Source organism: Cyprinus carpio, chromosome B7, assembly GCF_018340385.1.
Source record: "Cyprinus carpio isolate SPL01 chromosome B7, ASM1834038v1, whole genome shotgun sequence".
Classification (NCBI taxonomy): domain Eukaryota; kingdom Metazoa; phylum Chordata; class Actinopteri; order Cypriniformes; family Cyprinidae; genus Cyprinus; species Cyprinus carpio.
In genome coordinates, this window is record NC_056603.1 from 32,700,861 (window position 1) to 32,724,344 (window position 23,484).

At 38.9% G+C, this 23,484-nt stretch overlaps 1 protein-coding gene across 8 annotated transcripts in view; it reads left to right on the top strand.

Annotated features, from left to right (window-relative positions):
* Nucleotides 1-23,484, top strand: part of LOC109059989 (nuclear factor 1 B-type) — a 90,733-nt gene that overhangs the window by 38,564 nt on the left and 28,685 nt on the right. For all 8 annotated transcript variants that reach the window (XM_042728368.1, XM_042728367.1, XM_042728371.1 and 5 more), the window contains exon 3: nucleotides 22,886-22,939. In XM_042728368.1, coding sequence (XP_042584302.1) covers nucleotides 22,886-22,939 — 54 coding nt within the window. The remainder of the gene's footprint in view (nucleotides 1-22,885; nucleotides 22,940-23,484) is intronic.

A 23,484-nucleotide genomic window follows, 5' to 3' on the forward strand; every position in this document is an offset into this window, starting at 1 on the left:
AATTTTCAGTGGCCTCTCAATGGATGTTTGTATAGTGGGTTTCATGGTGGTTTGGTACTTGTTTTTGGAGCAATCTGCTTTTACTGAGCAGTGAAGGCAGCTGATTGGATGATTTCCACTCGCCCCCTCTACATGCTTCCCATCAACCCTGATCATAAGCCTGACTGCCAAGATAACCCTCCTTCAGTCTGACCACAAACACTACACATATATAAGCACAGAGTTTCAAACACCTCTGGTTAGACATAGACACTGTGCTATTCATTGACAGACTGCTTACACACTTTAAAAGCAGTATATACAGTATATCGTGTAAACTGGGTCTGGCAACATCAAAGATGCCACATATCAAAAGGTTCAAAGGTTAGTGTGTGTTATCAGCTTATAATGCTTTGGTTTACTCAGTTGAATACTAGTGACAGTGAATACAGACATGCTTATTAACTTTCTTGTCTTAGCCAAAGAATAGAAGCAACAAGATGGACAAAAAGTGCCACTTCTTTCTTTAATGCAGTTGCTTGTACAATATACATACTCAGCAACAATTAAAAGTTTATAAAAGCTGTCATGAGTCCAATGACAATAGCCATTTAGTTTTCAGTGGCAATTATTTTTAAATTTGAAAGTCAAACATTTATTTTCTGTGTTTTGTGCATTTTGTGGTTTGGATGTGAGGTACGTGTATGTGCACGGCATTATTTATAGTAAGATGCTGCGGAACGCACGGCTCAATCTGCTAAGCTCGTAAAACACCTGTGTAAACACAGGGCCTATCACTCCTCTCCTCTGAGGAAAAGATCCTGTCAGCTCTCCCTCTCTCACTCACTCTTTTGCGCTGACTTCCATACCAGCTCGCTGTGTGGGGGTCTCTCTTGTCCCTCCCTTCTCTGCATATGAAAAAGTTCCTCCTTTCTTCCCCCTTCCCTTTTTCCAAGAAAGAAGAATGAAGGCACACGCGGAATGACCCTAAAGCCAGTGGTCAACTGAGAGGTTGTCCAGAAAGCATGCATGTGATCTCTGGAAATTTTGTGAGGGGTGAGACTAAATGTTGCGTCAATTTAAGCTCCTCAAAACAGCCCATCTCCAACTGTCACACACACACACACACACACACACACACACACTTGGCCGTTTCACTTCACTAGATTAGCAGTGCAGGGGAACTCCAAACCCTTACACTCCAGTCCAGGCCTCCATGTCAACAATGATAAACAACACACACAAGACAGATAAGATCATAGCACAATTGCGTTTGAGATAAGTCCCCTCAGTCTAGCTGATAGCCATCTACTGGAACTGTACACATACAGAGGGCTGCATTTGTGGGAAATTAAATGAATGCTTGTGGATACTTCTGACTCACATTGATGCTTTTGCTAATGTAAATTCTTATAACATCAAAAATAAAGATCATATGCGTGTCAAAACTGGCCATTTATACTACAAACCATTATTGACCTGCTTTACAAGGTACACTACAAACACTGATTTCTCTGTATATGGAACAGAAATATGAAGTATTTTAGTGTCACAAGATCTTGTGTCAACCCAGTGCGATTCCATGTTCCACTGATCCAGCCATCTGCATTCCCGCCAAATGACATCATCTCCTCTCACCGGCTGGTTGCTCGTCCCACTCTTCCGGTGGTACAGCACAAAGCGCACACTGAGGGAGTAAACGGAGTGCACATGTATCGCATGCTGCTGGAGGGCGGAAGTACGCTAATCGGCCCTGCGTTCTCCCTCCACCCCACCCCACCCCACCCCACCCCAGCCCTGCAAAGTTGTGTCTGGGCTGCATGTAACAGTATCTCTAGAAAGGAACACAAAATGGAGAGCTTTGTGAGGAGAGATTAGCTCAGGAGGGGGATTGATAAGGGAGAAGCCAAACAAAAGAAAACTGAAAACTCTACAAGCAGCCAGGCACAGCCTGAACACAGGTGAAATGTGGTGCAGAAAATGTGTGTTACATATTAGGCACAATAATTATACTGCTTATAGTTTGAGTGAAAATAGCTCTGATTAGATCAAACAGTTCATACATTTGCTCTTTTTGAGAAATAGGAAGTGACACCTTTGTATTTGTATATAAAAAGTGGTTTATAGTTAGTTACGTCACAGAAACAGTGGGAGAAAAGTAATATTTCTTGTACAATTGACAGTAGACCTTTTGCTCAAGATCTGCTGCCATCCAATGAACAAGCACAGATAGAACCAAGTCTCAGATCTTTCTCCGATTTTTATTTTTTTGATCATTCACAGAAGAAAAGTCTGTCACTACTTCCATTTCATCAACTTTAAATAATACATCTATAAACCTCAGTGAAAGTTGCAATTATTTTTTTTACTAGATCATCATTCCCACTACATGATGTTTAACATGTGGCTCAGTGACGTGTGACCCTTCCACCGGGGATACATCTCATGTTCTGGTGGCTGAGGCCGTTTCACTCCAATCAGGCACTAATATAAACCAGCACTATTGTTGTAACTTTACAGAAATAAATCTCACAATCTTCTCCTCTCACCCGAGCATGGAAGCCACACGCTACCACACACCATATGCTTCAACCAACCGCAAAAACACGCTGGCCATTATGGCTCTCCAGACTTAAAATTGAAAGCAGAGATGAGGACAGGAAAAGTACTTTGGAGCAATACAGAATCTGATATTGTACCCGTGATGTTAAAACAAGCGCATTTTCTGGTCCTGTATGTTGTGATTATATTCATGGTACAAAGATCCACCGTTGGAGCTCTGTTTTTAACATCTCACCACAAATGCTGCATTTTTATAAATACAAAATAAAATAAAAAATAATAATAAATTATAGAGCCTCTTGCATTCAGAACCATTCCCTTGCAATGCATTTTTTAACAGTACCAGTCCCAGATAGGATCAATAAACCAACTAGTGAATTTTGAAATTGACTAGTTGTGCACATTGCTTGTTTCATTACTAGTATCTTTGACAAAGTTCACAAGATTTCCAGTGATCTGTAAAATAGTGAACACACCTATATTTGACTACTGAATGGCCTGTTGGAAAGCTTTTGTTTGTTCTTAGAAGATTTTAAATCCGTTTGGTTATTGGCAGTATACATTAGCCTAGCTTTCAGTACTTTAAAGGAACACAAGTACAAACCCTTCTGGACACACATCCCAGTGGAGCTTGTGGGATTTAAAATCTTCTAAGAACTAACTGCACTCCCACCATCTCACTCAACCTTTCTTTCTCTTACAGCTTCACTTGCATGTACTTGTAATCAGGAAATGAGCTGCATACCAGGCTAAAGGGTTGAGAGTCACCTGCTGAATAGCTGTAAGCTGCACTGTATACATGACTGTCAAGCTTGAGAGGCTCCTAGTGTTTAACTCTTTCTGTCCTTTCTCTCGCTCTCTTTTTTATTGGTACCCTGCGGGACAACGAACTAAAGACTCGTTGACCTAACAAATGTCCACTTATTCAAGTTTACAGGGCATGGTACTGGTTCTGTTTAAATGAGGAGTGTAGGAATCACTTTGACTGTATAAGAATTCTGTTTTATTTGGCATTTTAGTGATCTGTAGTGGTATTTTATCATCTATATCCAATAAGACCCAGCATGTAAAATAGCATGTACTGAACTTATTAGTTCAAGTTATTGCATTACATATACTACAGTGTGCGTGATGTGATTCTTGGCTGAGTTTGCTCAGTTGGTAATGAGATGATTGAGAACATGGTGACTCGTTTAGCCCCATTTGAGGCACCGTTGCTGTCTTATGTTAGTCAGCATGTACACACTCAGGAATTTGGTTGGCAGTCAGATGTATGTTTATGCTGGCAAAACATGATCTGTTGCAGTGAAATGTGCATGACATAATTAAACAACATTGCACAAGCAGCTTTACTGAATATCAGCATGGCTGTGAATTGCCTGTAGGCCAAGTGCTGGAAGCAATCACAGAATTGTTGTATAATGTCAACAAATAAAACTTATTGTAAAGCAGTGCTAGCTGTGCTCCTATGTCAAATTTAGTCCCTATTGTAGTCACAATACTTACCTATTAACTTTATTTTGGGTTGACTGGAAAGTCCATAAAATACATGGAAGACTGCCATTGATGCTTTTGAAAGTTACTCGTGCAGTTTCACTGTGATATGCTTCATATCGGGAGCTTTGCTGGTCGCTGCACTTGAATGAGTAGACATATCTCACATACACATGTCTGTCATCTGGCAGGTATAAAAGAGTGCTCTTTCAACCCCCCCATCATCCCCTGCAAGAGGTTCCCAGAATTTTTTTTATGCAGCATTGTTTGTACGCACTGCTTAATCAGTTGGTGCTTAATGGAGTTGGTCACCATATTAAAACTATGGTTATTGTGGATAGGACGTAAATGAGTGCCTGCTTGTTGTTTGTGGGCAAGCAATGGTAGTAGGAGTTTTAGAGAATCTAAAATAAATTTGGACCTCTTTTTGTAAGGCTTAAATGGGTTTTAAGCCACAATTTTGATTTAGTTCTAACATGGAGTATAACCTAATGACCTCCCATCTTGACGGCATGCCTTCACCCCTTTTCCAACAGAGGCCTCTAAGACCTGATTACACAAATGTTTATGTCTTCTACAGAGTGCTGCTGGCTAGAGATAAAGCCAGGCTGATGCTTATCCTCTTTCCACACAGTAGAAACCACTAAGACAGAATGTAAACCAAGTCTAGCGCCATGACTTTCATGTGCTCTAATAGAATTGGCCCTACTTAGACGTGATTGACAGCGTTTAAGAATTAGCTTAGTGTTATCTGGACTGCTTCTATCACCTTCTTGTACCAGTAAAAAGTGAAACTGCCATTGACATCCTAACATCAAGTGACATCAAGTCATATCAAAAGGAAACACTATTTGATGCAGCCGAGTTACATGAAAAGAGAGAGGACAATGTAAAACCTTGAGAAGTGGGGAATTTATTTCCTTGTTCCAGGTTAACTGAGGAAAGAATTGAGTTGAGTGTAAAATACTGCCAGAATGTTTACTCCAGCCATCGGTTGGTCATTTACCTTGATATATTTTGCCAATCATAACACTTCTTAGTTGTATCACCTATCTTAGCACGCTAGCCTAATATTATACTTGGCCCTTTTTCCTAACTAACTATGAGCACAGTGATTTCACTAAACAGAAGTTAGCACTGTGTTTGCCTTCCTTAAAACCTTTCCATTATTGTTCTATATTGTGAAGACATGGCAATCAAAAACCTATTACAAATGTAGTAAGATATTTAAGTTGGTTTTGTCTTTAGGCTGTTAACTAACTTTAATGTTTAGTATCAACACTGAGAACATGTTCAACACTAATCACACTGAGACAATGATGTTTCAGGTTCTATAAATAATGTCTGTGTAGTTTTGAACCACTTTTGATTATACAGTCCACTTAGGAGAAAAAACAAATGTTCAGTAAAGTATTTTTTCTTCGCCTCATTCATTAAATAATCAACAATTACAATAGCTGATAGCAGCAGCACTAATTGAAGAAAACAATGGTTTCTATGCTGTTAAGGCATATGATTATAAGGCCCAGCAGAAGGGTCACAGTGAGGTCTGAAATAAGCAGCTCAGCAATTAGTGTTCTTGCTACCATTCTCACATTTCAACATGACAGGAAACAGTTAATATGTCAAAGGCCAGATATCATCAGTCTTTAAAACACTTTACTTCAATGTGTATAGTGTTGGAGGCTGCTCAGTACCTATGAAGTACTCTGGGGAATGTGACTTACCTGCTAAAGTCATTATTTTGTTATTTGCACAAAAAAGCAAAAGAAAGAAAGAAAGAAAAAAATGAATTTTAACAGAGCTCTATAGAGAATTTATTGTCACTATTTCAAATCCTTTAGCTATGTTTTTAATGAAACTATTTTGGTCTTTTAAAGCACTCAACGCTCATTCCCATGACCAAGGCCAGTGTTTTATGAAGTGCTGATTCAAGTACACAGCAGCTCAGGGATTTTACCTCATGTGAACTAAGGGTTAACACTCCAGACGTCTTCCAGTGAGCTTTAGTCGCAGCTGCCAAGGTTATATAAGGTGATAGCAAATCGTTTACTTGCTGAAATGTTCCATCACATTTGGCTGGTTTGTCATTAAGCCTGCCTACTTCAGATAGTTGGGAGGGTTGTGTACAGTAAGTTGTGCTAGCGGTGTATTATCAGTCAGCCCAGCAAGTGGAGTGATTACAACTTCCAATAAAAAAAGATTAGTTATTGCCTTTGTTTCAACCCTCCCCTTTCAGCAGAAGCAGTCAAGATTAGATTTTAATAAGAACGACGAATTTGTCAAAGAGCAGCCAGAGAAGATGGCTAATAAAACCACAGCTAATCCAAGGAGCAGTCACCCATAGTCTCTTGTGAAATTCAACAGTTTGAGTAAACATCTACCAGTGATATCTAATCCATATTTGCTTCTGTGTTGCAGCTGAGGTTCCTTGAAATTATTGGAAAGCTGTTGTGCCTTGTCATGATATTTATGACCTAGTTTATCTTCTACCTTACAGTTAGGGCTGGACGATATGGCCAAAATTTATATCACAATATATTTCTTAATTTCAGTCGATACGATATAATTCCAATATCGATGTGAACACTATCTGAAATAGAAATCTTTTGTAACATTATAAGTGCCTTTATCATGACTTTTGATAAATTTTAAGCATCCTTGCTAAATAAAAGTATTCATTTCTATAACCCCCCCCCCCCAAAATAAAATAAAAATTATACTGACTCCAAGCTTTTGAATGGAAGAGTGTATGTTAATAAAGCATTTTATTTCAGATAAGTGCTAATCTTTCGATCTTTCTATTCATGAAAGAATCCTGAAAAACAAATATACTCAACTGTTTTAAATATTGATAATCAGCAAATCAGTATCTGAAGGATCATGTTGACACTGAAGACTGGAGTAATGATGAAAATTGATAATGAAAATGGATAATGAAAATTGAGCTATGATCACAGGAATAAATTACATTTAAAAATCTATTCAAATAGAAAGCAATTTCATATAGTAAAAATATTTAAAAATTTTACTGTTTTGTTGTACTTTGGATCAAATAAATGCAGCCTTGGCGAGTAGAAGAGAATTATTAAAAAAAAAAAAACATTAAAAATCTTACTGTTCAAAAACTTTTGACTGGTATTGTAGGCTGATTATTCTTATAGATTGAATCAAATGTGCTTTAGCCAGAAAAAAAGGGTATGAAAAGTGCTCCGAGTCGATGCAGACAACAACAAAAAAAAAAGAACAACAAAAAAAAACTGGAAATGTTACTGGAGACAGGCTTATTGAAAATGCAAATTAATTCTCTGTTAGCAGGAGGCGCTTTTAGAGTGTTAAAACTAGCGGTTTCCCCAGTAATGGCTTTAATCAAATCAGCTCCGCTCATGAATGCTACTTTATCAGATAAAAATTAAAATGCCATCAAAAAGTTTCTAAAGACAGTCGGTTCACTTCAGAGATACATTCATATAAAACACCCGCGCTGTATTTTGATTTTGAAATGTGCAGTGCTCATGTTTATTCAACAGTTAATTGACACAAATCATTTAATGTATGTGAAACACTGGTAATGTATATTTTGAAATATCGGAAATGTGTTTAAAAATCATATCACCGTTATTGAAAAAAATTATATTATGATTAGTGGTCAACCGATATTGTTTTTTTGACAGCCGATGCTGATGCCGATATCTTGGAAAGCAGGGGGGCCGATAGCCGATATAAAGCCAATATAATTAAAAAAAAAATTTTATTCATATTTAAGAAATGGATTAAAAAATAAATGTGTCAAATAAACATACTTATACTTTAGATGACAAAGTATTTTTCACAAATAAATAAATATTTAATAAAAAAATATAATTAAAAAGGAAGTAACCAACAGGGCACTAAGTATTCTGGGAAGTTTGTGTGCATTGGGAATAATATTTTTCAAATAAAGTCAGGGTAACACTCATTTTACATACAGCACACAGAGAAAATGACATGAATATGCATAATAATGCATAAAGCACAGCATAATTTGAAATCACGAGTTTAAAGTTTGAGGCATTCAATTCACACTGACCGACCGTCACACAGAGAACATGCGATCACGCTGGTTAAAAATGCACACTTCACAAAATCTCACAGCTGGATTCGACTAAGTTTGCAAGGTTGTTAAATAAAATGTTCATTAGTCATTCAAAGTTTTGTTTAAATGATATAAATGCGTTCTATAGGATTATCAGACAGACTTCTATCCGTATTAGACAGAACTGTTAACAACAACAGCAAACAAGAGGGAGAATGTGAGCACTGTGTGCTCAGGCGCTGCCGCTCTCAACGCTGTCAAAATAAAAGTCCCGCCTCGAACACATCGGCCAAGCAGAAAAAACGTATTGGCCGATGCCGATATTTGAAAAATGCCAAATATTGGCTGTGGCGATATATCGGTTGACCACTAATCGCGATACATATTGATATTGAATTATTGTCCAGCCCTACTTATAGTCTCTGTTAAAAGCGCCTGAAACTGTCTAAGCTTCTTTCACTTGTGTGCTCTTATCACAAGACCACTTGAGCTGAAGACCTTTTTACCAGGCACCTGAAGTTTCTTACTTCCCCATCCGTCTGCACGCTGCAAGAATTTATGACATGGTAAAATGGCATGAGCCATGATCGAGTGAACATGAATGACCTTCTCTTGAATGTCCCACTCTTCTAGTGTCTGTGGATCTGGAGAGACCAGAGATTCCTTAGGCTGATATCACAGAGCCCCTTTCCCACTGTGAGGTCTAAGATACCTGTGGCAGATGAGTTCCTAGGCCTGGTTTTATGAAGACGGGGGTTAATCTGTAGTAAAACTGAAAAGAGCTTCTTTACGAGGTGCTAATGGTCTGTTAATGCAAAGGAACCAATTCATCTACCTGCTTGTTTATTTACTGCCTATCGAGGTATGGCTCTATTCAGACCACGGAAGAAATGTTGACAGGTTAACCACCCCCTAATGAGAGCAGGCTGACAGAAATCCCCCAGCAGTTCATATACTTTGCTGTGACCAATACAAGTAAGCTGGTAATATCATCAAATCATTTCTACTGTGACATATTCCTTTATTTAGACTTCATGTTTCTGTTTTAACTGATGATTACTCCTTAATAAACTGAACTCATCTGTGATTTGCCCATCCTGGCCCTGATAGTATCTTTTTTTTATACAGATTTTTGTCTGTAGATGTTCAGGCTTTGTTTACAGCACACTGTAACGTGATGCCACTGAAATAGGCCATAGCGTTACTCAATTAGTTGCCTGGTTTTCCCGAGTCCTCTAATGGCTGTGGGCAGATACCTTTACAAGCCACTGTTGTGTTTATAATTTCCTCTTGTGAAACTTGCATGAAGAGCTGTGCATGTGATTTAGAGACCCGGTCACAATGCAAACCGCTGTGGCTGACGTTTCCTACCTTTGTGTGGATGAGGGCCCAGGGGTGCAGCAACGGATGCTCTGCCCCGGCGCTTGCCGCTTTGAAGGGGAAGGAAGCTCTGTGTCAAAGGCAGCAGTTCAGCTATCTGGGGCCGAGACAAATCACTGCCATTATGAGGCATCCGATACGGCAAACTAAGTGAATTCCTTCTATTCAAATCATCATGGAAATTTTTGTTTGACTGTGTGGGGCTATTCAGTAAGTTCCCATCAAGTCACAGACCATGGCAGAACTCTCTTGAAGTTTGCTTCTGCACTGTTTGTTTTTGCACTGGCTACTTGGTGTACAGGATTTTCTAATAACCTTGAGAGAAGCCTGCACAGGCCCCAGTTCAACGAGTGCATATGGCATATTTCTCTTCAGCGAGAAGAGACCGCCCCTGCTGGAGGCCCCCACCCCCACCCCACGTGCACTGCAAGTCACTGGAGTTTTTTCTCTGTCCTAAAAAGTGCTCCCTGTAGACATGCTATATGGCCTCTCACAGACTGTCTCCATGAAGGAAATGCATTATGTGTAAAAGGAATTCCATATGGTGATATACGATCTGTATAATTCCTTCAAATGATAAAAAACCCACCTTGCATGCCCTGCTCTTTGTGTGCTCGGCATGAAAAGCTTAAATAAAGGCCCTTCCCCCAGAATTTTTCTTCTGTATCTGCTTTAGCTTTATGGAGGATCTGTTTTACTGTACTTTTAGCGATGTGACACTATGGCCTCCTGGGTTTGCCATAGTAAATGTTTACGAATGGAGGCATGGGCTGTTCCAGGTGAGGCATGCCAAACTCGAGTGGCTTGGATTACGGCCCTAGGCCACGGATGGGAAATGTTGCAGCACCTCTGCCAACCGCCTGGGAATGTGGCCGAAGCCCTGCTGCCTGACGCCTGCCACTGGTGTCAGCAACAAGATTGACCTCACTTCTAGGGAACATTTGAAAAAAGTAGTCCAGTATTGAAGGCTGGGGGCCTACGTACATGCAAAAAGTTGCCAAGAGTGTGGATTAGTGTGTCAGATCCAATGGTGGCTCTTTGATATCCCCTCCAGTTCCCATGATGCAATGGCATGTCTAAGCCCGGCACAGATAACATTTTACAGCCTCTGCAGGGAAGCGCTAGGGGAGTATCACTTGAGCATCAGTCTCTAATTTTATAAAGCAACAGGATTTATTGTGGGGAGAACAATTTTCTGACTGTTATTGCTTACATTGGTTACAGACTAGTTACATTTGCAAAAGCCATGCTAATTGGTTAGAATCAAGTGGGCAGTATATTATTACATATCAGTTAGAAGAACATCAAGAGTTATAGAACGTGCTGTTGAGTGTGTAAAACATGTCCATTTCTAGTTTGGTGAAATAGTTATGAACGTGTAGTAAATTAACACCAAGTGCTGAGCGAAGGCATTTGTTATCATTTCTTTTTGGGTCAATAACATGATGTTCATTAAAAAAAAAATGATAATGAATAAAATAATATGAAAAATGTGATTCATACATAGGGTCTTGAATTCACACATATAAACGTATTTAATTTGTAATTTAAAATCAATTTTGATAATTTCAGGAGGGACATTTTAGTCGGGAACCACATGTACCTTATAGCGTTGTATAATTATATTACAGTTACAATGATGTATCCATTTGTGTGGTGTGCAGTTTTACTCTGTAATGAAATGAAAAGGTAGCTGATCAAACGTTTATGTGTTTATAGCAGTGCCATACAGGGCAGAAAAAAGGCAGTAAAATGTAGCTGGGGTTTTTCCTCAGACGATGGAAAATTGCCGAAGGCAATAATAATTAATGCACATGATGGTAGCATACCTGGGCTGTAAAAAAGCTTAAAAGTGTTCTGGCCATTAGAATTCTTCTTGAGGTGAAGAGACAGGGTGTGCCTCTAAGCCCTGATCTCCCAACGTGCAGCAGTAACTGAATGGAAACAATGTGTGTATTGTCCAGAACAGTGGCAATGTGTTGGTGCACTGGAGATCTTCAGAGGTGTGTTGGAGGGGTGGTTGCTTGGTGTTGAAAAACTAGATCACATCAAACCATGTACAGTGAGCGCATCAGGTTGTTTTCCTCCGCTTCCTTTTCTTCACTTCTTTTACTTGAGCCCTGCCTCTGAATCCCACAAAACACAAAAAAGAATACCTCTCTCTCCTTCATGTTGTTTGTCTTCCTGAGTCCCGTGTGCACAGCACTTCCCATGTGTGACAATGCGGTCACCTTTGACCCATTGATCAGCATTGCTAATAAAGTGAAACTGGGACAACGGAAGGTGACAGGTTTGGCTGTTAAGAGAAAAAGGTCTGCTTACGTTAGGTCAAGTAGAAAGTCGCAAAGAACAGAGGAAGTGGGAGAAAAAAACAACAGGAGAAGAAAAAATGCCGGACGGGAAATTCCTGAGTTGGCTCTTGGAAAAGTTGACTGTTGGGACTAAGAGTTCCATCCGCCACTTCATTCTTATGAAGGAGAGGCTACAACGTTTGCACAAAAGAGCTCTTATGTGATTAACATGTGAACTTGCCTTTTGAGGTCATGTGAACAAAAACCATGAACTAACATCTCAGGCCTCCTAATGCTGCTTTGAGCTCTCCCCCTTTTCTTAAGCTTTCCTTAGCTTCCTTTCCCTCTGAGAGGTGTCTGCTAGGAGGTTTGTTAAGAAATGCCACCTTTGTAGGTGAAGGAAAATTAACAGGCCTCCACTGAATTCATCTGCATGACAGCTTGGCATTGTTCTTTAAATCATTTTAGTGTTTTGGAAACCTGCCCCAAAAACGAAACTGCACACAAAGGCCTTTTGCATTCCATCCCCTAAAGAGAGGGAGGGTAGCCGTTGCCACACTGTGCGTGAACGCCTGCTGTAACTTTCATTCTAGACAAAGTATGATTTATAAAAAAAGTTGAGCACTGTTTGCTTGATGGTCATGTAACCTCTCACAAGCCATTCCAATGTCTCCTTTTATCTTTCTACTGTATATGTTTGCTTAGAATTGATAAAACCAGAAAGACAGCATTCAGAGGAACTGTGAAAATAAACAGTCTTTTCTTTTTGTAATCTCTCAGACGGCACTCTCAAATACCCTACTGAACATACTTTTAATGAGATGTTTGTTGTGACATTTAACTAGAAATAGATGCAGTCTTTTTTTTTTTTTTTTTTTTTGGAGAGATTTGCAGGTTACAGAAGGATGAAGACAGAGCTGTTTACATAATAGTTTTGTGATTGGAAGCATTTCTCATTTTGCACCGGGGCCCCATTCTTTAATGCCAGGCTTTGTGTAAAATTGTTTATGGTTTTAGAACAACAGAATCTGAAATTCATTTAGTGGTTCCTCTTCTTACCATCGCCCATATAAACTGAGCACTGGAGCCAAACCACATGTTACTGTTGAAGCCCAAGGCCACCCCGGCAAGCCAAAGAAGCACATGGAGGATTTGCCTGCCTGAGCATCTGCCAGGGATGAGGGATCCTGCCACGTGAATTATGGAATTGCGTCGCTCCATTCTGGTGAGCTAGCCAGAGTTCTTTGAGGCTGTTGGACAGTTGCTGCTGCAAGACCGGTCAATTGGCCGATCGCCTGCTTGTTGACCTTGCGGCGGTCGTGTGCACTCTCCAGTGTGAAAGAGAGCCTGCTTTATTATGCTTGTATTAATCATCAACCGCTGGCTTTCTGACACTCTTCACAGGAAAGGCTTTGTCAGGGGAACACCATTCTGTCTTTGCAAGCTGTTTCATGCACTTGCTACATTTGCCAGAAAGAAATATTGTAAACTGAAGCTTTTTGTTTTAAATATGACAGCTTTCTCAAGAAGCTCAATTACATAACTGTCCCTGGAAAAAAATAGAGAAATGGTACTTATGGTTAAGGTCACTGGTTGACCATATGCTAAAAATACAGTTGGTTCTTATGATGGCTTTTCAGACTGATGTTTCCTTCATGCTATATCAAATACACCTACTGAAAGACAGTACCTGATAGTTACAGCAGCTGTTGGCCAAATCGTGGCTACATGTTAATCTCAGTAATACTTTGGTTCTTTGTGCATCTGTAGCTTGGCAATGAGGTAAGCATGTTACAATATTTAAGAATTTTAGCTCAGGCTGTTCTTGGGCCTTATGTCAAAAGAGGCTGTAGAGATTTTATTCTTGAATATGTATAATTTTTCAGAAATGGTCACCATAAAGCAGGGGTGCCCAATCCTGTTCTTGGAGGTCCACTATCTGCAGAGTTTAGTTCCAAAGAAAATTGGCATATCATGATGAGGCATATTAATGTAAAGAAATTCAAATCTTCAAACAATAGCTGACAGGATTATGTATTGTTAAGGACGCACCTTTTAATGCCACAACCAGTAGCGACATACTGTAATTTCAGATACATGCATTTTAAATTCGATCCTTCATCTTATATTGGCTTATGAAGATCCTTTCTTTGCACCAGAAGCATGTCTATTAATCAAGGGACTATCTGACTAAACTAGGGACATAAGGACAGCATTTTTTTGTAGGTGAGAACAAGGCACTGAATGTCAAGAGTGGTTTACAGGTAATAGATTGCTGTTGCACTGAGAGACACCTGCAGCCTCTATTTTAGCCCTGGCTGAGGTTTTTTTTTTTATGTGTGCACTGAAATTAGTGGTGTCGTAGCACTATAAAAGTGCTCAGACATCTGTTGGCTATGTTGGGAGTCAGTTTTTATGTTTGTAATGACACATTAAACTCAGTGTTTCCTCCCATCTTGTTCCAGAAACGTGTGCCAGTGGAGCTGTCTAAATGAGTGTGTGCTTTGTTTCTTCTTTGTTTCGGGCCAAGATCTTGCCTTAGATGTGGCATTATATGATCCAATAATTCCCTCAACATCCTAATTAGGTTGCGTGTGTGTTTGCGTGTGTATATGGGTGCTAAACAGTGGCTGTCTGTCGCCTCTGGCCCAGCTGGAGTGAGGCCATACTTGGGTACTGTCTCTACTGTGCTGGCACATTGCCCCGCCTCCTCATGCTTGAGCTGACACCCCATTGGCCCTCACCACAAACGGAAGCTTGGCTATCAGCTGAGGTTGGCACTGTGATGACTTTTAGCTGAAGGAAACTCAGTTGCAGAAGGGATGCTGTTCTGTGTGCTTTTCCATCCTGCATCCCAGTTTGCATACTGTGCATCCTAAAAACTACTAAGATTAGAATTAGCACCACCTGGATCATGTTAAAATTGTAAGTCAAAAGTGTGTTGATGATATGCTTTTCCGTTGGATTTTAGATTTAAAGTGTGAATCCATCCATGCTGATATTGCCCACAACCCCTTATGCAATGTAAGATGACAGTTTTGTGGAAGTGAACATGTCAGTGAACATGTAATGCAACTCGTACAGAACAACTGGATTTGAAACACAATCTTTACTGATTTTCTTCACCAAGATATTTATCTTTTCTTCACTTGTAGTCAGTTCTTCAATATTGAATCTGCTGATTCTGGATTCCACTTGGTTACCTTGTTAACTGGTAAAGTAACTTAACATTTTAATTGAACAATAAATAAAAACTATTTCTGCACTTTGGTTACTAGGCGCTTATAAATAATCAATATCGGTGCCAATCGTATAGAAACAATATTAGTTCATTTTGAAAACATATATTTACATCACTACTGAACTAGCTTAAAATTTGCAATGTGGAGTGCAACTTCAGTCTGTTCTCAGCCACAAGTGTGTCCTCAAGTGTTTCTCAGTTTTTATAACTTTTAATTGTTGTTTTAAACCACAGAAACCCCTGAAGCATTCTGGTGTAGATCTTGACTAACCTGTTTTGGTTTGCTACAATATGCAAATGTTGTCTCCTAGACTGCTAGTATAAAAATGCACATTCTATATTGAAGAGTAATTGAGCTCATTCAACATTGTCTGACTCGTCATTCCTCGGCATGTCAATTATTTTGTTCATGTGAATATATCTTTAAGGAGTAACTGCACATTGTGTACAAGAAATATACACTTTTTATGACATGTCCTGACAGTGGAAGCATAGCGAAGTGGTTGAACAGGATTTCTTCTCACACTGTGAGTGTCCAAGTATACATGCACAGATGTGTGAGCAATGCTAATTTGGCTTTTAATTTAAAATTTTTGAGAATAGTGCCCTGGTGAGCTTGTAACTGATAGAATAAGCATAAACTATTGCTTTAGATGATTGGTTATGTTTTGAACAATAAACATTGAGAGCTGTGACCTGTGCAGCACGTGAAAGATTAATTCTTGCCAGGACTTGCACTGTGTAAGCCAACACTCCTGAAAGAGAAAAGTTTGTTCGTAGCTTGCACTCTTCCCACCAGGTAAACATGAGATGAAAACAGAAGACATCATGGTCTGTCTTAGTTTACAGGTTTGCACAGAGCTTTTTTAGAATTAATATTATTATTATTATTATTATTATTTTGATTTAATTACTTTTATTAATTGTTCAAATTAATCATTAAAGTCATTATTATGTTTTTATTATTATAATTTTTAGTTGTAACTTTGTTTTTACTGTCGGGTAAAAAAGGCATCTCAAGACCCCTTTTATAGCACGTCAACTAGTCGACTTTGAATGTGTAGTTTTGCACAAATTTTCACATACACTATACTGCTACTGATCATAAACATACTCCACGCAGGCATTGGCCTCCCGTCATGTCATTCACAACTTTCTTTCTCTGTCTGTCTTTCTTCTCCTTCATTTTTCTCAAGCCATTCCCCTCCCCATCTTTCCTCCTCTTAACTACTTGTGCGGAGTTAATGGACTGTTTTGGCTGGACTCCAACCACTGAGTGTCACCTCATTAGTGTTCCTCTCAACAGGAGCTACGTACAGCAGAATGTCATTGGTTCCCCCCTTCTGCTTCCTCCGGCCTCGTCCGTAGAAGCCTCCATGAATGGGGAAATGTGCATGCATAATTGAATCTATAGTCTCAGTCTCTCCATCCCTCCCTCCCTTTTTCTCTTCACTCCTCCCTTCCTCATGTCTGATGGCTACAAAAAGGCTTGGACATTTGCCACAGCTACGGATGGATCAGGCTGATGGTGGCATCCCACGACTCCACACACACCAGGGGCGGACTGGGGCTAAAAAGTGGCCCTAGAGTTTCTGGCACAGAGCGGCCCACCACACCATAAACCCACCCGCTCATTAAGCACAGAGCAATTTTTAAAACCACTTACTAACATGAAAATATAACTCAATACAGAAATAAAAATGCTATCTATTTTTTTTAAATTGAAATTCTTATCATTAACTAAATCGGTCTCTTTTAGAGGGACAGTTTAATATCCCTAAAGTTAAATGCATACCATAATATCAGTCCATATGACACACGTGGAAAACTCACGTCGGAAAACGACACTTGGGAAAATTCCTGGGAAAACTCACTGGGAAAAGCACACTTGTCAACTTATTGATGTGTGTTATGACTAGGAACTAAGGTCCCTTTAGAAAGAAACTGTGACTAAAGTTTGTAATGCCAGATGCAGCAGTTGTAGACGAGTTTGATTGATATGACCTCTATAGGCTTCCTTTGTTACTGACGTGAAAAGTGCACACACACACACACAGACACACACACACAGTGCTGTCACAGTGGTCTGGTTTTTTTGAATGTGACGGATGAGCCACCCTGGGTTCAGTGTTGTGCTGACATGGGAACATGTGTACATCAGAGCTCTCTGCGTGATGCAGTGTGCATCTCAGTCATTGTGTACGCTTTATGGCTGCATGTCTTTATTAACACAGTGTGTTATTGTGAATACGTGTGCCCGAAGTTGGACATGTGTGTGTGTGTGTGTGTAAGGTGCCCTGAGTGACTTGTTTTCCCAGACACTTCTTTTATTTCACTTTTTTGAGCTACAGAAGGCAGTCTTAAATGCACACAATTTATCTTTTGTTTCAGTCTTGCGCTCTCTCTCTCTCTCTCTCTCTCTCTTTCTCTGTCTAGTTTGTCCTAGCATGATCCACCCCACTCCTATTTAACAACCCGTTCTGTCTCTACTATTGTTAGGTTCTTCTTTTCAACTCTGTCTCTCTTTCCCACCCCCTTTCTTTCTCTCTTTCTGCTCATTCATTCATCCCTGGAGATTCTGACTTTAGCCTCTCCTCTTCATGTCTGCAATCAAGTGCTTGAACTCGGGCGGGAAACTGAGGCCAACTGAGGATGTGTGGCTGGGGATAAACTTTTCTTTTTTTGGAAAGGATTGGGGGGAGGCGGGGTGTATGTGTCTGTCATTCGGGCTTTGGTCCCACTTTCACACCGTGTCTGTGTTGTGTGTGTGTGTGAGTAGATAGATTGTGTCTCAGAGAGGGTCAGTGTATGTTTCAGACTGTGTGTGTAAAGTCCGATGTGTGACGTGCAGACCCTTGTGAAAGGACACTTGATAGGAGAAAACTCCAGCTGTAATCTAATCAGAGCCTATAATAAAAACAGTCCAATTATAGACCTAAGGATTCTCAAATACAGGAAACCCATTAAACATTTACATTTACAAGAATATACATTTACATGTATTTTAAACAGGCCTATTTACATAAATATTTAAATTAATATTCGTTTGGGGTAAGGTATTTATTTGTTTCATTACTGTGCTAATAATAAGAAATGTTTCTTTAAAAGCAAATCAGCATACTAAAGAGTCATGTGACATCACAGGAATAAATTAATTTCAAAATGTATCAAAATAGCAAACAGTTATTTTGTTATTGTTGTAATATTTTTTAGTAGTTTTTGTTTTTTTTTTTTATTTTTTTTTGTATATGTGGATTTTTTTTATAATGTTTTTACACTTTTTGTGAGTATAAGACATTAAACATCTTACCAACCATCTTAACAAACTTTTGAATGTGTAGTGTATTATATATATTTCCTTATTCACATTTGTGTAGTATATTTATGTTATGCCTATTTATATTTTTAAAAAGTCAGTTTGTTAAAGCAGAAAAAACAATGCTGCAATGCAGTTTTGAGCAAAATTGCAGCAATGCAGTTATCAAATTGAGTTTCAGTTTTTTATTGTGTGAGAAGAAATATAAGAAATGTATGGTTTGCAATCATTATACAAGAAAAAAAAAGAGGATTTTGACCAATAACAGTTAAGTATTCTAGTGTGTGTTGTGTAGTATTTATGCAGAACAGAGCATTTATTTATTTATTCATTTGCATTTAAGATTTTTGCATTATATAAATCATAAAAGCATCTAATATATGTAGTATTAATTAACAAAATACTTTGGCATAGACACATTATGCTTAGCATGCATAATATTTCTTAGAGTTGACATTTCGCCGCTTTGGAATTATAAGGTTGTGTCTGCATTCTGAGCAGTTTTGAGATATTGAGCTTCAAAGTTTTTGTTTGTGTTTAGTATTTTTTTGTTGGTAGAATTTTTTTTTTTTTTGTAAAAAAGGAGGAAAATGTTGTAAAGCTTACAAAAGAGACCCCACATAATGTAAATAAGTTGTGACAGAATAAGAATATGTGAATAACTCAATTTTAACAAAAATGTCAGATAGAACCTTATAATTCCAAGGCAATGATTTGTTAATTAAATGGTTACATAAATTTACAGAAGTGAGGTGGCATTAACTGCGCTATGAAATGACCATCGGCTTTTCTAGTTGTGCTGTCAGATAAAATGCCCGCTGGCATGGGTCTTATCTGACATTCACTCTCTAGAGCTCTAAAGCTGGCATGCTGCTCACTATATCTGTGTTTGGGTTACAGCAAACTTTGATAAAGAGCTGTGATTTATCAACAATTGCTGTAATGAAGAGAGGGAGAAAGTGGATAGAGTAACAGATAGAGAAAGATACACATCTGAAAGACTGATGTAGATAGGCACTTTTTGCTGTATGTGCACTAATGTCACAAGCCGTAGTACGAGGTTACAAGAGTGGGCGAGAGACCAGAACACACAAACACACTCTCAGTCACTGGGTGTCACTCAATCACACACAATATTTACAAGACTGCAGCTGTACCGTTCAAAACATTTCGGCCAGGACTGCCCATAATTAGGAGATATTTTTGCCTCTTAGTCTCCTCTGCTGTCTCTTTCTCTCTCTCACTCTCCCTCCCTCTGCTTGGCTCAGGACTCAGGATAGAGTAAGAGGAGGAGAGAGAGCATTCTTGGCTCAGGCCTGGTTTCTTTGGCAAACAGAACAGTACATGTGTGCAGCTTTCTAAAATGGCTGCCAGACGCCTCCTCCTGAAATGTCGACGGTATGCACGCGCCAGGTCTGTTTGCGCGTGCGTTTGCGTGCCTAGGCTGGGGGTGTGATACATTGAATTAAAGTTGCTGAAGTATGTGATAGCTCTCAACCACGCACAAAACAAAGACTGCTTAGATTACACAGGAATGGAGCCAAGTGTAAGTGTGTGCGCTTGCGGGTTCGGGTTTATAGATCCCAGATACAGGTATTGGAGGTATTTGTCTTGCATAATGACATTACCTTATGTTGCGGGTGGAAGAAGTGCAGAAGGTATAATTGTGACAGCTGTATGGATGCTGTCCAACAGATAAGGTGGCACAAAGATACATTGATGCATCGTATTTATGAAGCTCACGCGATCTGCAATGAGCTCATCATGCTTCTATTCACGTAGACATGATCCTAGATCAGATGTCTTCATCTTAGATTTTAAGTTGCCAAGGCAAGCGTCATTATTACTTTTGACTATTCAACAAATCCATAACTTTAAAGGGATAGTTCACCCAAGAAGGAAAATTCTCTTATCATTTACCCTCCCTCGAGTAGACTTTGCTGAACACAAAATTTATTTTGGTATCCAGTGACTTTGTTTGGTGACCAGTTCTCATAATTAGCTATTAACTACGATTCTTTGCCTCAATAAACTCCTAATTTGCTGCTTATTAATAGTTAGTGAGGTAGTTGTTAAGTTTAATTGTGGGGTAGGATTAAGGGATCTAAAGTAAGGTCATGCGGAATAAAGCATTAATATGTGCTTTATAAGTACTATTAAACAACCAATATGCTAGTAACATTCATGCTAATAAGCAACTAGTTAAAAGTGAGAATTGGTCCTTGGTCATAATCAGAATGATAAACAAGCATAAGACTGTATATCCAAAGTCCTAGTTCCAGTTTTCCGTTTTGAATGACAAATATAGACTACTGCTACCTGATGGTATGGAGAGTTATTTCCTCTCACACAGAACGTATGGCCGTAGGCTTTCTTTGCCACTAGTCCACAGTGTGTTACAGCCTTTAAGGAGAACTCAGCTGCTGCTTTTCTAACCCATCAGGCTTTTAATTGTCACCTGGAGGATGATAATACAGCTGAAAAAATACCATCAAGTTTTAAGAGAACAATATCATGGGACTTGGGAGTGGGTTTTTTGACTCTTATGGGCCAGTGAGCAGTGACCTAGCAACCCTAGGAATAGCAACCGCATATGCTACAAACCACAACTTTAGAAAATGCACTGCAATACCCTGGAATCTATTCAGAGCACCCTACCATCATGGCGAAGAGTTTTTCTTTAGAAAAATCAAATGTACCTTACTTTTCTTATGGGTTACTGTGCAAAGAAGGAAAAGATTAATTTCCCTTCCTCAGTCTGCCCTCTCTCTTCCTTGTTCTCTCCTTGGACTGTTTATTTGTTTAAACAAGTGGCAGGGCTGTTGGGTGCCAAGGGTTGTTGTGCTTGGAGAAGCTTAGAGTGTTTCTGGGAGCTGTCTCTTTTTTACACACAGACACACACAATCATCTTCACCCTGGCCAAACTGTTTAGCCAAATGTTGCTCAAAATTCCTTACCACGTGTAACACACCACCGTGTGTGTGTGTGTATACTATATATATATGTTTGTATAATTTAATTTATATAATTGTGTACCGTAGCAGTGTATCTGGATCAGAGCTGTTTAACTGTGTGTGCCAGCTGTGCTCCATTGTTGTGCTCTCTGTTTAATCACTCAACATCCATGCAAGTCTGTATTTAGAGATGCAAACTATTTATTCACCTTCCTCCTTTTTTTTCTCTCTTGGAGCATCGGTATGGTAGGAGATGACTTTAAGCAGACTGATGAATGGTGCAGAACTTATATATGAATTGGGGGGTTGGCATAGGAATGGGCACTGTCACAATAGTGTCACGATAACGCTTCTGACCAATCAAAAAACCAATCAAAGAAAAAAAAGTCAAAGCTTAATGCAGAAATAGCTCTTAAAAATTCACACAAATGCACTAGAAAAACTGAAGTTTTCTCTGGGCTTTTTTTTCTTATTAATGTATGTTGTTCCCTTCCTTCCTTTCTTTGTCATTGTTGAGCCGAAGCCAAGAACATTCCGTATTTGCAGCTCTGTTTAATGGTCATTTTTGAGGAGGTGGGATTTATTTCTCTCTCTGTTTCTTTACCTCTCCCCTTTAACTTTCACTTCTGAAAAGGAGCCCAAGACGAAAAGGAACTAATTTTCTCTTTTGCATTTTGTATTTACTGGCCAAGCCAATATATTGGCATCTTAAGATTGCATTGGCTGATAAGATTGTCGAATGAATGAAATGAAATGAAAAGAGTTATTAGTTATTAGTTCCTGAAAAGACTGGATGAATGTGCTCCATTGGAGGTGTGTCATTATTAGCAGTATAGAATCAAGGGAAGACTCTCCTAAAGGTTCTGTAAGGTAACATTATTAATCATGTGAACATTAAAGCACGCATCAGCAACAGACAGGATTCCTCTCCATCTTTTCCTCCCCCACTCTCTTCTTTTGCTCACACCCTACAAGGTGGGGCGAGTGTTGAACGTGTGTCTCCATTTTAATTTTGCGAGGAACGTTTCGGCTTTGCCTTTGCCTGTTCTTACATTCTGCTTTTCTCCCTCCCTCTTTCGTCTCTTTTTCCCCCTTACTAAAAGAAACAAGTATGTTTCTGCACACATCTGGCCTGTCCTGTCAGGACCCAGTAAATGTAGTTTCCTTTTCACGAAGCAACGAAGGGGCAGCAACGACCATAACGGCTGTCTACTATAACATACTCCACACACTTATGTAAAACATGATGATCATGTTCTTCAGCATGACTATTTGTATAAAATTCACAAATGTGCAACTAAAATCCATTTAGTAAAATTTCAGTTTATTTCTAGGTTTAAATGATAAATATCCCAGTTTTAAGTGTGGTCTTTTGAACCGTATTTATTCTTTATACATTATGCATTTCTATTGCTCTTATATTGATTTTTTTCTGATTTGTTAATGTCTAAAAACCAAAAGAGCTAAACAAACATGAGAAAACACTGCAAGTGGATGATAAATTACAGTCAAGTGCTGTACTGTCATCTGTAGAGCTACTGATCATTCTGGGTTTTGTGTGTTTTAATCCACCACCTTTATTTGTGTTTTCAGACTTGCAACAGTCAGGAAGTCCTAGCAACAATGAGCCTGGCAAGAACCCTCCAGGTATGTCAACACAATATAGAAATGCACTAACTTCTGCAGTAAACTACTGCCAGGTGCTGGTGTACCCTTAATAATGACACACCATAAAACAATTAAGGTCTCATACAGATAAATCTGCAAACCTTCCTGCATGACATCCGTGTTAGGTGATTGTTTCAGTCTCATTATTCATTATTTCATTTTGGTTACCACAGTCATAGAAAATCTATTTTTAAAATTGTGATTTTTTATTTATTTATTTTTTTTATTTCTGGGGTGGAAATCCCCAGACACCCCACGATGTGATATTATTGCTGGGTATTGAGAAAACATATATTACAAAAGTTGACATTCACAAATCCTTCAAATGAGGTCTCAAATAAGCTCTTCAAATATATTTTAATTTGAATATTTAGCAGCTGCATTACAGCTAAACTTTGAACTTTGCACAGTGCCCCAAAAAATAAAATAAAATAAATAAATGCCCTCAAATTCAACTCTTTCAGAGAAACAGGCTTATTTGATCAGAATATGTTGGTTTTGACCATAATTATACTTAGTTCTCA